At 55.9% G+C, this 13,747-nt stretch overlaps 1 protein-coding gene across 8 annotated transcripts in view; it reads left to right on the forward strand.

Annotated features, from left to right (window-relative positions):
• The window catches only part of CDH23 (cadherin related 23), a 350,388-nt gene that overhangs the window by 330,706 nt on the left and 5,935 nt on the right, over positions 1 to 13,747 (forward strand). For 7 of the 8 annotated variants that reach the window (XM_045083456.1, XM_045083463.1, XM_045083457.1 and 4 more), the window contains 13 exons: positions 272 to 730; positions 3,945 to 4,061; positions 5,194 to 5,418; positions 5,993 to 6,162; positions 6,376 to 6,513; positions 7,469 to 7,588; positions 8,932 to 9,109; positions 9,274 to 9,485; positions 11,466 to 11,657; positions 11,818 to 11,931; positions 12,505 to 12,634; positions 12,741 to 12,992; positions 13,072 to 13,233. In XM_045083456.1, the coding sequence (XP_044939391.1) occupies positions 272 to 730; positions 3,945 to 4,061; positions 5,194 to 5,418; positions 5,993 to 6,162; positions 6,376 to 6,513; positions 7,469 to 7,588; positions 8,932 to 9,109; positions 9,274 to 9,485; positions 11,466 to 11,657; positions 11,818 to 11,931; positions 12,505 to 12,634; positions 12,741 to 12,992; positions 13,072 to 13,233 (2,469 nt within the window). Of the gene's footprint in view, positions 1 to 271; positions 731 to 2,529; positions 2,986 to 3,944; positions 4,062 to 5,193; positions 5,419 to 5,992; positions 6,163 to 6,375; positions 6,514 to 7,468; positions 7,589 to 8,931; positions 9,110 to 9,273; positions 9,486 to 11,465; positions 11,658 to 11,817; positions 11,932 to 12,504; positions 12,635 to 12,740; positions 12,993 to 13,071; positions 13,234 to 13,747 lie in introns of those variants that run through there. The other variant, XM_045083462.1, reaches the window with a different exon arrangement.

Consider the following 13,747-nt stretch of genomic DNA (forward strand, 5'->3'; position numbering starts at 1 on the left):
TAAATTGAAAGATAAGTGGGCAAAAGTCAAAATCAGACAATATGCAGAAGATATTAAATTATTAAAGATTTTTCAGTCTCTCAAATAGTCCCAAAATGTGAAACAAAATGAGAGTTATCTACAAAGCATCAAACATGTAAATTTTATGAAAGATAACCACAGGCAAGACTGGCACGACGGGACCCTTGGGAACCACCAACAAGTGCATCCCAGTCTAAGGTTTTCGGAAGAGACCACTGTGCTCAGCCACTCCCCATTCCCACTCCCACAGGATTCTCAGTCCTTCAGGTCACAGCCACGGACAGGGACAGTGGCCTCAACGGGGAGCTGATCTACCGAATAGAAGCCGGGGCCCAGGACCGCTTCCTCATCCACCCAGTCACTGGAGTCATCCGTGTCGCCAATGCCACCATCGACAGGGAGGAGCAGGAATCCTACAGGCTGGTGGTGGTGGCCACCGACAGGGGCACCGTCCCTCTCTCGGGCACAGCTCTCATCACCATCCTTATCGACGACATCAATGACTCCCGCCCCGAGTTCCTCAACCCTATCCAGACGGTGAGCGTGCTGGAGTCAGCCGAGCCAGGCACCGTCATCGCCAACGTCACCGCCATGGACCGTGACCTCAACCCAAAGCTGGAGTACCACATCATCGGCATCGTGGCCAAGGATGACACTGACCGCCTGGTTCCCGACCAGGAGGATGCCTTTGCTGTGAATATCAACACAGGTACAAGGGCTGGCTCCCCTCCCACCGCGCTCCTGCCTCCCTGCCCCGTCTCCTCGCCCTCTGCTTTCTTCCTGATCCTTCTTTCTGTTCCTCCCCTTCCTCGGCTGCTCCTCCTCCTGCTCTCTTCCCCCACACCCAGCATCACAGTGCTCCCTCTCTTGTCCCTCTCTTCCCTGGCTCCTTCCCTCTCTCCTCCTGCTGCTCCTCCTGTCAGCTCAATCTCTCCTTCAGACTGCCTCCCTCTGGCCGTGTTCCACAAGAACACCCACCTCACCCACTCCTGCCAGAACTAAATATTGTAAAGCTTTCATGTCTGTAATCGTCTAGGAAGATGGTAGCTTGTTTTTCTATGTATCTCTTTAAGAACCAGGTAGCTGGACGCTTTCTTTATACATATGCTAGTCATTTAAGTCATCTGGAAATTTTATATATGCCCTTGAGGATTTGCTTATGTGAGCACAAAAGAAACAACTGTGGCTTATCTTTCATGATCTGTGCAGCTTATCGCAAGGTTGATGGTTCTACCATTTCCCCCAAAGTTTCATGTTTTTGCTACTCCAGGGAGTTAAGAAGGGATGCGGGACCCCTACAGGTCTCCTCCTTGAAAGGCCCAGAAGAGTGACAGAAAAACTAAGACGGCTATGACAAAATTCTGAAAATCATTGTTATTCAGAAAAATGCATAGTAAAGTAGCAATGAGATATCAATTTTCTATATGTAATTAGCAGCTATTAAGATGCGAGACAGTGCTGAGTATTGGTGACAATGTGGGGACGTCAGAACGCTCATACACTACAGTAAGAGATTAGACTGCTTCCACCATCCAGACAGCAATATAGCACAAAGGACATTCATACCCCATCCTTCCACAGTTCTTCTCCTGGGTGTATGTCCCAAGGACATTCTCAGGTCAGTAACGGGACTGTATGCCACATCACCTGCCATGTTATTGGTGGTGGGTGTTGGAGGCCACCCAGGCATCCATCCCTAGCAGATTGGAGAGTAAGGCATGGCGGGCGTACGCCATGAATACCATGCAGCAGTCAGGAGCAATAGACGAGATTCACAGAGAAATGTGGGTAGACCTTAGGAATAAGTACTGACTGAAAGAGTAAGACTGAGACGAATCTGAAATATATAGAAGTAGAAGAAAAAGAAGAGGAGGAGGGAGGGGGAGGGGCGGGGGGAGGAAGAGGGAAGAGAAAGGAGAAGGAGGAGAAGAAGAAATAAGAAACAGAAGGAATAAGAAATACGTATATATCCCAATCCCATTTTGTGTAAATGTAAAACACACACACACAAGAAACAGTACATGGTTTTCAGGAATACTTCCAAGTGAGAAATACTCTTCAGTCCATTACAGTGATTGACCAAGGGGAGAAGAGGGGAGACGAGTATAGGAATAAAAGGGAATAGACACATAAAACCAAAGTGGTACGAATGACCACAGGGAGCAGTAAGCCTTTGGATCTAGAGTATGATTCGCTCAATAAGCATCTGAGGCCCAGAGGAAGAAAGAAGACAGGAAAACCAGGAGCACTGCAAGAATGTAGATGGCTTGGCCATGGCCCGGGTGCGCAGAATTCCTGCCGCAGTGGCTGGTCAGGACCATGGAAAGCTGCTCTGTGCCCCGCCACACTTGATGCTCTGCTGATTCCTCTACCGCTTTCCTCTTCTCTGTTTTCCCTCCCTCCAACTGACTCTCTTCTCTCCATTTTTCTTTCCAGTGTCTTCTCTGCCCCCTCTTCCTCATGTTTTCTCTACCTCCCTTGCTTAGCTTTCCTCCCCTTTCTTCTTGCCAGAGCCTCAGCTCCCTGAGTGCTCCTATCCAATGGGGTTCCCACTTGCTCCCCTGGCTTCCTACCCACCCCCTTCCCTTCCACTCCCTTCCCTCTCAAACCTCCTGCCCTGGTCTGCTCTGCACCCTACCGTCCCCCACGCCCTGCTCTGCTCCATCCCCCCTCTGCACCCTGAACTAACTGATGTTAACCCTCTTCTCTCTTCCTCCTGGCTGGCAGGCCTGCAGGTTTGAGCTCTGTTTCTCTGTCACTTCCCACCTCATCTCTGCTTCACCCCATCGCCTTCCTCCATACCACACCCCTACCACCCTTCCTGTCCTGTGGGGCCCAGGCCAAGGCCGTGGCCCAGCCTTTGCAGACTGAATGCAGCCACCCTCTCCCCATCCTCGCTCCCCAACCTCGGGGACGGGGAGCGAGAGTAGGAAGAGGAGGAGGAGGAGGAGGCAGCGGCCCAGGGTAAGTGACCGCCCCTTGGCTGGGGACCAAGGAAGACAGAAGCCCAGCAGGGGATCTGCCAAGGGGGTAGGGAACCCCAGAGGCCACAATGCCTGAGAGGAAGCTGGAGAGAGAAAGTTTCACCTAGGGGTCAGGCCACCAGGCCCTCCAACAGAGCCAACCCTGAGATTGGCCAACTAGGTCTGCCCAGTTCAAGCCCAAGCCGCTCGAGAGTTCCTCTGTGATTCAGGGGCTGGCGGAGGGAGTGGAGGCAGGAGAAAAGGAGACAGCTTGCCAGTCTTAACACAGAACGGTGCTCCTTTCCCACAGTCAAGCCCTGTCATGTCCCACGTAATCAAGACAAAGAGCTAGGCCTGACTATCCGGCCTGTCTCACCACGGTCCTTTCCAGAGAACACCCTCAGGCATTTCTAGCTGCCTTGACCTTTTAAACTCAGTCTCCCTAGAATACAAGCATTGCTGAAATTGCAATAAAATGAACACGACATAAAATTTATCACAGTAGCCCTATTTAAGCATATGGTTCAGTAGTGTCAGTATACGCACGTTGTTGTAGAATGTAAGCATTCTGGAAACAAGCAATTACATGGCACTGTGTGTCAAGCACCGTTCTAAACCCTTCACCAATGTAAACTCATTTTATGGTTATAATCCTCAAAATAGCTCTGTGCAGTAGATACTGTAATTATCCTCATTTTATAAATGAGGAAACAGATGCAGAGATATTAAATAATTTTTCCAAGTTCCCCTGGCTAGTAAGCAGGGAGTGAGGGGCAAAATGTGGTGTCCCCAGAGTGCAGGTGGCTGTGGTCTCATCCCAGCCCAAGATGTCACTGCCAAGTCCCCATTCTACTGGGGATCATTGCTCTTGGTGTGGTTTGGGGGAGCTAGAGAGGAGAACCCCTGGGAGGCCCAGATGTTATGGAGTTCCCCTCAAACTGAACCTAGTCTGGTCTACAGGGTCCGTAATGGTGAAGTCCCCGCTGAACCGGGAGCTGGTTGCCACCTATGAGGTCACTCTCTCAGTGATTGACAATGCCAGTGACCTACCAGAGCGTTCTGTCAGCGTGCCAAATGGTAAGGCTCCCCCAGGCACCTGCCACAGGCTACTCTGAGCCCATCAGGGCAGGGGCAGCAGCTGGGAACATGCATAGGCCTGACCCCAGGGAGGGGGCAGCAGGACCTGCTCTCCGCAGGGGCTGACAATTGTCAGGCTACACAAAGGGTATGAAGGGTGGCCACCACAGGGGGGCTCAGGGTGACCCCACGTCCCAGTTGTGAGAGCTCAATGGTGGGGGATCCAAAGCCCAGAACTGTGTGTGGTCTTGAACCCAAAGGCTCAGAGTGGAAAGGAGGCTTGATAGAGACTGGGTGGGCACTAAGAAATCGACCGGCCAACAGAGACTCCAGCCAGAGCCCCATCGTCAGAGTCAGTGAGGAGGGTGTGGTGGGCACATGTGACAGGAACCTCAGAACATATAGCCCAGAGGAAGGAAAGCGCAAGGAAACGTGAGTGTCCATGGAGGCCAAGACACTAGTGTAGAGGGTGCAGGCACCAGAGCAGAGAGGGGCACCGGCCACCACCCTGTCCACAGCCTGAGGCATGACCAGGAGGGGCTGCTGAAGGAGTGGATTTTGTGTGGGCAGAACAGGAAGCGGGAGGATGGAGTGATGGGGTGGCCTCAAGTCACCTCTGGCCTCGAGGGCATGGACAGCCGCTGGGATGGGGAGATAGGCCTGGCAGATATTGGCTGCTTATCCTTACAGGCCAGAGGCCCAAGTTTTCAGGAAGGAAGAGCAGACCCGTTCACTGCCTACATGTTGTCTGCTCAGAGGGCAAGGCCCTGGGCGGGTTACCCTGAGGGGTCACCTCAGATAGGAAGTAGAAGGACAGGGTCTTCGACTCTTAGACCATCACAGCCCTACCTCACTGGATGGGTTGAAAAACTGAGGCACAGTTAGGGCCAGGGTCCGCCGAGATCACTTAGCCAGTTGGTGGAACCCAAACTCCTTCCCCCATGGAAGAGCCAGCCACCAGACCAGGAGAAAGGGTCACGTGTCACCACACAAAGGCTGGGTAGAGCTTCAGGGAGTTCCAGGAGGGCAGTGAAAGGCCACAACCCTGTCTGGGCTTGACCGACACTTAGCAAGGCCAGGCCTAGCCACACTGGTGTCCCTCATATCACCTTCACCCCTGCCTCTGACCCAGCCAAGCTGACAGTCAACATCCTGGATGTCAATGACAACACGCCCCAGTTCAAGCCCTTCGGGATCACCTGCTACACGGAGCGGGTTCTGGAGGGGGCCACCCCAGGAACCACGCTCATCGCTGTGGCTGCTATGGACCCAGACAAGGGCCTCAATGGGCTGATCACGTACACGCTGCTGGACCTGATGCCCCCAGGCTATGTCCGGCTGGAGGACTCCTCCGCAGGTAGGTGGGAAGTCTTCCAGAAGAGGGTTGGGGTACATGCGCCTGCTCAGCTCCAGGGGACCCTGGCCCATTGTCGCCCTCCAGTGGGGGCCTCACCCTAGTCCCTCAGTGGGCTGGGCCAGATCCAGTATGGCCAGCATTACCATCACTCCCAGATGCCCAAACTATAGGAAAGGAGAGTACCTAGTCCCAGGTGGTGTAGAGGCCCCCTCTGAGGTCTGCTGGACCCATTGGATACTCCACCAGTGCCTCTGCCACCTGGGCTTCCACTAGGAGTCTCACTTGGGGAGCGAGAAGGCCAAGAGAAGAAGTTCTCAGAGGAGGTCCTGGGCTAGTCGGTACCCATCCCTTCGACTTGTGAAAAGCTTTCTCACCCCTCCCGTGAGGGGAACAGCCGGATACTAGTTGCCGTGAGGCCTCTGGCCTGCCTGCCCCTAGTTGGTGCTGCTGGGCCACCTCCTTCTTCCAGGGACCACCCCTGGCCGTCAGAGTTCCAGATCCTTCTCTTTATACTTTGGAGAGCTTCCGTGAGTGAGGAGCGGCCACACGGGCAGTGGGTACCTCTCTTTCTTAGGGAAAGTCATTGCTAACCAGACAGTGGACTATGAGGAAGTGCAGTGGCTCAACTTCACCGTGAGGGCCTCGGACAATGGGTCTCCGCCCCGTGCCGCTGAGATCCCCGTCTACCTGGAGATCGTGGACATCAATGACAACAACCCCGTATTTGACCAGTCTTCCTACCAGGTGGGCAGCCGGGCAGCAGGTTGGGTCAGGACCCGTGCCCAGGTCTTGGGCCCTTTGGGCAGCTTCCACTCCCATACGGCCGTCCTCTGCGTCCCACGGGCCCCATGAGCGGCTCGGTGCCCCAGGCTGTGTACCTGGTGAGTTCTCAGGGCAGGGGCATAGACACTAGGCCTGACCTGGGCCTGCTCTCTCTCCCTGTCTGCTGGGCTCCAGGAAGCAGTCTTCGAGGATGTGCCCGTGGGCACGGTCATCCTGACTGTCACCGCCACAGATGCCGACTCGGGCAACTTTGCCCTCATTGAGTACAGCCTCGGGGATGGAGAGGGCAAATTTGCCATCAACCCTACCACGGTAAGCAGGCATACCGGGCGCTGGGAAGAGCCCGGGCAGAGGCTGAGGAGCCGCCACAAATACCACGTCATCCCAGTTACTGGGTCCTGCCATCGGGACGTCTGTGGTCTCAGAGGCTTTTTCACCAAGTCAGCAGGCCCGGCACAAGTCCCAGACATCCGGCAGACTGTGGCCCTTCTGTCCCTGTGGCCACAGTCTTTTGAAACTAGCCTTTGTGGGACAAAAAAAAATTCTGAGCTGTGTCCCCACCAGACTAGAAAACTTGACTCGAGTCCAGGAGACTGCTTTCAGAAACCATTAAAAGAGAGGTAGAGGAAGCTCTGCAGAAAGTGGGCACAGCGTTTGAGCTCCTACTGTATACATGGCCCTGTATTAGTGTTGGGTGGGGGTGGAGGAAGGGAAGACGCCTCCCATGGGTGCCTCCCCTATGCTGTGGGAGAGCAGAAACTCAAGAGAAAGGATGGGTGATGATTTAAATGACTGTGACTTGGTTCAAAGCTGGTATTTTAGCGCAGGGAGAGACCACTGCAGCCTGGGGGTGGCTGGTCAGGCAGGACCTTCCCCAGGGACAGGGCCAGAACTAGACTTGCCCTCCTACTGACTCTCGCGGCCCAGACCCCCCTGCGCTCGGCCCGGTCAGCCAGATTCTATGCTCTGTGCGAATATCAGTCATGCTCCCGGCTTGGCACTGTGAACAGCAAAGATTTACAGAGGACTGCTCTATACCGGGCCAGGTAGCCAGCTCCAGCGCGGCCCGTCCATCCCATCAGGTGGAGCGGAGTCGTGGGGCCCGCAGAGCCACTAGAACCCGAGCTCCGTGGGGACGGGGGCTGTTGTCTCTTCCGTTCAGTGCCGCATCTCCAGAGCCTAGAACAATGTCTGGTGTAGACTTAGTGCTCAGTAACTACCAGTCGGATTGATGAAGGAACTGATTCCATCACCCTGCCCCCCGCAGGGTGACATCTATGTGCTGTCTCCTCTGGACCGGGAGAAGAAGGATCACTATATTCTGACGGCCTTGGCCAAAGACAACCCCGGGGATATAGCCAGCAACCGTCGAGAAAATTCGGTGCAGGTAAGGGCCACTGGGCCGGACCAAGGACTCTAAGGACTGGAATTGTGGAGGCACCAGGCAAAACCCTTATTTTAGAGGACCTGCAGGGTGGGAGCAGGGCCTCCTGGGCCCTCGGAGACGTGGTGGCCGCAGCCGACAGCAGGAGCTTAGTTGGGTGAGCCAAAAAGGAGGTTGCTTAGGGAGATGGGGACTTTCCAAGAGAACTTTCTTGGGCCCAACCCTGTGAAGACAGTGTTTAAACACACCCCTGTGTAACCCAAGCCTGGGGCTCCACATGTCCCACCCCCACAGTGTCCCCCGAAACAAACAGCCCAGCAACCAAACGTCATTGTGACACAATTATCTTTATGTCTCTTAAAGAACTTTAATGGGGCATCCAGCCCCGTTCCCATTCCAGCTCTAGCTTCAACACAGTACGCAGTTCTGCCATTTCTCCCCACCATAGCCTAAGCCTCCAAGGAGAACTCTCCTGGAGGGTAGGCGCTGGTGAGCAGTTGGGGGGGGCAGGAGTACTCACACACCGGGATCCTGTCCCTGTCACACTGTTGCGCTGGGAAGAGCACGGCACTGGGAGTCAGAGGACGAGCGCACTAGTGGAGCCCTGTGCATGTAGCCTGTAACCTCTCCGAGCCTCGAGCCTCGCTGTCCACTCTGCAGGGGGTGGGAGGCAGCGGCAGCCAATATGACACCTCCGGCCCCAGGCAGTGGTGTCAGGGCGACGGGGCGTTGGAAGGTGGTTTGTGCACATGGCAGAGTTCTTAAAATCACTGCTGTGAGCAGCTCTCAGGGGACACAGGTCAGGCAGAGCCTCAGCAGTCAGGGGAGAGACGGCCTCTGGCCTGGGGTGTCCAGGGGGCCCGCCCTGGGTGTGTGGGGTCAGCCAAGGGAGCCCGTCCCAAGCCGGATTCCCAAGCCGGACAAGAGGGAACTTTGGGGAGTGGAGGACTCCCAATCCCGCATGACGATCGAGAGAGCAGACGCAGACGTAGGGGTCACGGTGAGAAGGAGGAAAAGACGGAGTGGGAGGGGGTGGGGCGGGCTCCCTGCCTCAGGACGTGGACACCGACATGCGGTCACCACAGGCCTAGCTGCACAGCGGTTCCTGAAGCCAGGCGCTGTGCGTCATGGGTGGGCCTGAGAGAGGAGATACTACTGTCCCCAGTGTATGGCTCAGGAGGAGGCTTGGGGAGAGGGGGATTGTACAAATTGAGGTCAGACTCCAGTAGCAGGCACCGTCTGCCCTGGGAGGTCTGCCCTGGCTTGCTCCCGTGTGACTGGATCCCCTGGAGCAGCCCCTCTGTATGCACCTGACCTTTGACCCCACATCCCCCCTCTGCCAACAGGTGGTGATCCAGGTGCTGGACGTCAATGACTGCCGCCCACAGTTCTCCAAGCCCCAGTTCAGCACAAGCGTGTATGAGAACGAGCCAGCAGGCACCTCGGTCATCACCATGATGGCCACTGACCAGGACGAGGGCCCCAATGGGGAGCTGGCCTACTCACTCGAGGGCCCTGGCGTGGGTAAGTAGCCTACTCCCCACCCGTGATGACTTGCTCGTGGGAGGAGCGGGTGGTCATGTGCACAGCCCCAGGCCAGGAGGAGGAGGAGGAGGAGGAGGAGGGACAGGAAGGAGGGACGTCTCAGCCAGAGCCGGACCCGGTGGCTCTCTCGTCCTGCCTGCCAGAGGCCTTCCACGTGGACATGGACTCAGGTCTGGTGACGACGAAGCGGCCACTGCAGTCCTACGAGAGGTTCAACCTGACGGTGGTGGCCACAGATGGGGGAGAGCCCCCGCTCTGGGGCACCACCATGCTCCTGGTGGAGGTCATCGACGTCAATGACAACCGCCCCATCTTTGTGCGCCCGCCGAACGGCACCGTCCTCCACATCAGAGAGGTACCGCTGGCCTCGGGCCCCCTGCCCACCACCAGCTCCCTCCCGCAGTCACACCTGGAAGAGTGAAAGGCCCCCACTGGGAAGGTGGGGGAACTGAGGCCAGCAAGCGAGGCCTATTTGCTCAGTGTCACACAGAGCAGTCCTGAAGAGTGGGGAATAGTGTGAGCTATGCCAGCACGAGGCCCTGGGCCCAAGTCTGACTGTTGCTACTGTGACCTTGAGAAAGAGACTTCTCAGAGTGCTTTCTCATCCGCAAAACAGGACTCAGAGTAGTAGATGCCCTCGCTCTTGCTTTTAGATGTCTGCCAAGAAAGGCAGCCTCCCCGGACACCCACTTCCCCCATATTTGTGTCTCAAAATAACACACATGTTCCTTCCGTCTGTCTGCTGTTCCTGCTGATACCAGGCCTAGGAATTGGGGTTGGGCATCCAAATAAGAAACAAGGAGGAAGTGACTGACTCTAGAATTCCCCAATCTTTCTTTCATCCTTTGTTCTAAATTGCCTCGGGAAGGCAGGGGGCACTCTTTTATTCCCTGCCCTGTCGCTCCTTCCTCTCAGCACCCCGGCCCCATCTGCTCAGTGCTGATCTACTCAGGGGATCTCCCACTTGTTCTCCGTTCCCTGAACTTCAGCATGCCTCCGCCTCTCAGAACATCAACATCAGGCCCTTGTCACTCTGCCCCCTCTTTGAGGTCCCACAGGAGACATATCCCCCAGGGCCGAGCACCGGGAACACAGGAGACATATCCCCCAGGGCCGAGCACCGGGAAACGATGCTGTGCCCATAGCTGTTGAGTTGCTTTTTCCAGTGCCCACGGCAGTGAGGGAGTGGTTGTCTTTGTGCAGCCCACTGAGGAGCTCAGAGCAGCCCACTCTGCAAGGACTCAGTGACTCTGCAGGGACTCAGTGCACAGACCTTGTCCCCCACCCCTCACTTTCCATTTTCCTGCCAACCTTTTCTTATTCTTTACGCCCCCCCCCCTTTTTTTAACTTGTTCTCTCTTGTTATAATGTATACACTTACAGACTTTTGTAAGTGACCTCAAATCTTTTGTGGAAGAAGGCAAGATATAAATTAATAATAATCTAGTTCTTTTCCACAACAGAGGCCCCATTTGCTACATTTTTCCCTTCAAGACACTGTATTTGGAAAGATTCGTGTCTCCCAAGCAACCAGCAGGTGTTAAGTAATATTCCCTGTCATCGCATTGCCATTAATTAGATGTAACTGCCACTTGGGAGTCTCTGATTGTCCCGATCCGTGAGATCCGGAGAACCACGCCGAGCTGATAATTTTTCAAGTAAATCCAAGAAATGTGCTTTTTCCTTGTGCCCTGTGCAGCCTTATTATGGGTCAGTATATTAAAACCATCAGATCTCTTGACATCTTAGATTCAAAGGAATCAGGAACCTGGGGCCCAAAGAGGTAGCATGCATGTCCCAAGTCACACGGTGAATTCGTAACAGACTAGAACACTGCTGTTGTCTCTAAACACCATGTCATTCTACCTGCCTGTCCCTCACTTTCAGGTACCCAATTAGGTAGATGGTGTTGTCTGGGGATTCCTAGTACTCCTGTGATTAGGGTTAACAGAGCAAGACAGACCCAGGCACAGAGAGGTAGCTGTGGTCTCTGCCTTTGGATTCTCCCTCTGCCTTCCAGTGGGATCCAAAGGATGGGGGAAGCCCCTGGAAGGGCAATAACCCTGAGTGTGTGCGAAGCTTGGTGGATGGAGACCAGGCAGGACCACTGACAGGCAGTGGAGTGGGGGTGGGGAGAAGGGATGTTCTAGCAGGTGCTTGAAACTCCAGGAGAGTCCAGCGAAGTGGGCAGACGTTTCCTAAGCCTGCTGGAAAGTGGCAAGGACCTTGTGCTGAGTGAGGAGAAAGAACAAGAGCACCCGCGGGGCCTGGGAGCTGGAATTCTCTCGGATGCCCCAGGAGCCTCCCTGCCAAACCCTCCCACCCCCCACCGCAGGAGATCCCGCTGCGCTCCAATGTATATGAGGTCTATGCCACAGACAAGGACGAGGGCCTCAATGGGGCCGTGCGCTACAGCTTCCTGAAGACAGCCGGCAACCGGGACTGGGAGTACTTCACCATTGACCCCATCAGCGGCCTCATCCAGACAGCTCAGCGCCTGGACAGGGAGAAACAGGCCCTGTACAGCGTAAGGGGCAGGCCCCGGGGCTGAGGGCAGGGCTCTCCTCCTGGTACAGGGCTGCCTTCTCCCCACCTAGAATAGAATGCCCACCTGGGTGGTGAGCTGTCTCCCTGGGGAGGGGGGGTGTGTGATAACCCCCCTCAGACTGTGTTCCTCTGTCCCCCAGCTCATCCTGGTAGCCAGTGACCTGGGTCAGCCAGTGCCGTACGAGACCATGCAGCCGCTGCAGGTGGCCCTGGAGGACATTGATGACAACGAACCTCTCTTTGTGAGGCCTCCAGTGAGCTGACCCCCCCCATCCCGCACCCCGCACCCGCCACCCACACAGAGACTCCCCTGCCTGCAGGCACACAGGCTCCCACTCTCCCATGCACACTGTACCGCGCACGTGTGGTCACACACAGAAACTCTGCATGTACCTCACAGGACAAGTGTTTATTGAGCAGCTGCTACTTCACGGTACTACTTGCCAGTGAGGAGAGCAAACAGGCGAGACTCGTGCAGCGGGATCTCTCCTGATTGCACACCCAAGAGCAAGCATGCAGGAAACCCAATATTCGGTTTGCTTCACAGAGCTGGGGCTGAGCCCCTCCCGCTGACTCAGACTGTGCAACTTGGTGGGGGGTTTTCTTGTGTGCACGTGGGATGTGAGGTTCCCCAGAGACCGTGTGAGTGCGGGAGTGTGTGTGCGTGCACACATATATGAGCGTGCCCTGTTGTTCAAACATCAGCTCAAGTGTTGGTCTGCCTCACGGAACAGGCCAGGCCCCGCCCATACTTCCTTGAGGTTCCAGAAGTTCTGCTCACCCCAAGTGACCTTGGCTTTCTGTGACCTCCCCCCTTCCCCCTGCAGAAAGGCAGTCCCCAGTACCAGTTGCTGACCGTGCCGGAGCACTCCCCACGTGGTACCCTCGTGGGCAACGTGACAGGCGCCGTGGATGCAGACGAGGGTCCCAATGCCATCGTGTACTACTTCATAGCAGGTGGGGCTTGTCAGGCTCTGCCCTATGGACCCTGGAGCTAGAGATGTGCCCACCAAGCCCCACCCCATCCCCATCCCCTCACCCTGTGCTGTGGCCCTGCCTCCAGCTGGCAACGAAGAGAAGAACTTCCATCTCCGGCCAGACGGGCGCCTGCTGGTGCTGCGGGACCTGGACCGTGAGCGGGAAGCTGTCTTCTCCTTCATCGTGAAGGCCTCAAGCAACCACAGCTGGACACCACCACGGGGGCCCTCCCCGGCCCTCGACCTGGTCAGTGACCTCACCTTGCAGGAGGTGCACGTTGTGCTAGAAGACATCAACGACCAGCCCCCGCGCTTCACCAAGGCCGAGTACACCGCAGGTGCCAGGGCGGGGCCTGGGTCTGGGCTGCGGGGCTGCCCCTGCCCTGCCACTTACACCCGCCCACCCCTGTCCCACAGGAGTGGCCACCGATGCCAAGGTGGGCTCAGAGTTGATCCAGGTGCTGGCCCTGGATGCAGACATTGGCAACAACAGCCTGGTCTTCTACAGCATCCTGGCCATCCACTACTTCCGGGCCCTCACCAACGACTCTGAGGACGTGGGCCAGGTCTTCACCATGGGTAGGAGCCTCCACCCAAGACTTCTGTCACTGCATGGACTGTAGTCTGGAGGAGATGGGGTCTGTGTGGGCACCACAGGGTATGAGTGGCTGGCCGGCCAGCCATGTGCCTTCTGTTCACCTCGCACCTAACCATCATGCAGCCAGCCCCTTGTTAATCCTTTCCTCCATCTACCTTCCCAGTCTCTGATCCAGTTCTCCACCTCTCCACCCACTTTCTCCTTCCTTCCTTCTCTACATCTTCTTATCCACCCATCCATCCACCCACCCATGTGTCAGTCTGCCCCCGCCCCGTGCATCTGTCCATCCTTCCTCTCACTCATCCATCTGTCCATCCATCTACCCATCTGTCCACTCATCCATCCACCTTGCCATCCTCCTCTCCATACGTCCACCTGTCTTCCCTTTGGTGCACCTCTTCCTCCCTTGGGTCAAGTATTGTGCTAAGCCCTGGGGAGCACCTATGTACCTGAATGTATGGTGCTGACTTGTGCATTTGCCTGTGTGGACAGCTG

This window comes from Mustela putorius, unplaced genomic scaffold, assembly GCF_011764305.1.
Source record: "Mustela putorius furo isolate JIRA1106 unplaced genomic scaffold, ASM1176430v1.1 tig00000698_pilon_pilon_pilon, whole genome shotgun sequence".
NCBI classification, from domain to species: Eukaryota; Metazoa; Chordata; class Mammalia; order Carnivora; family Mustelidae; genus Mustela; species Mustela putorius.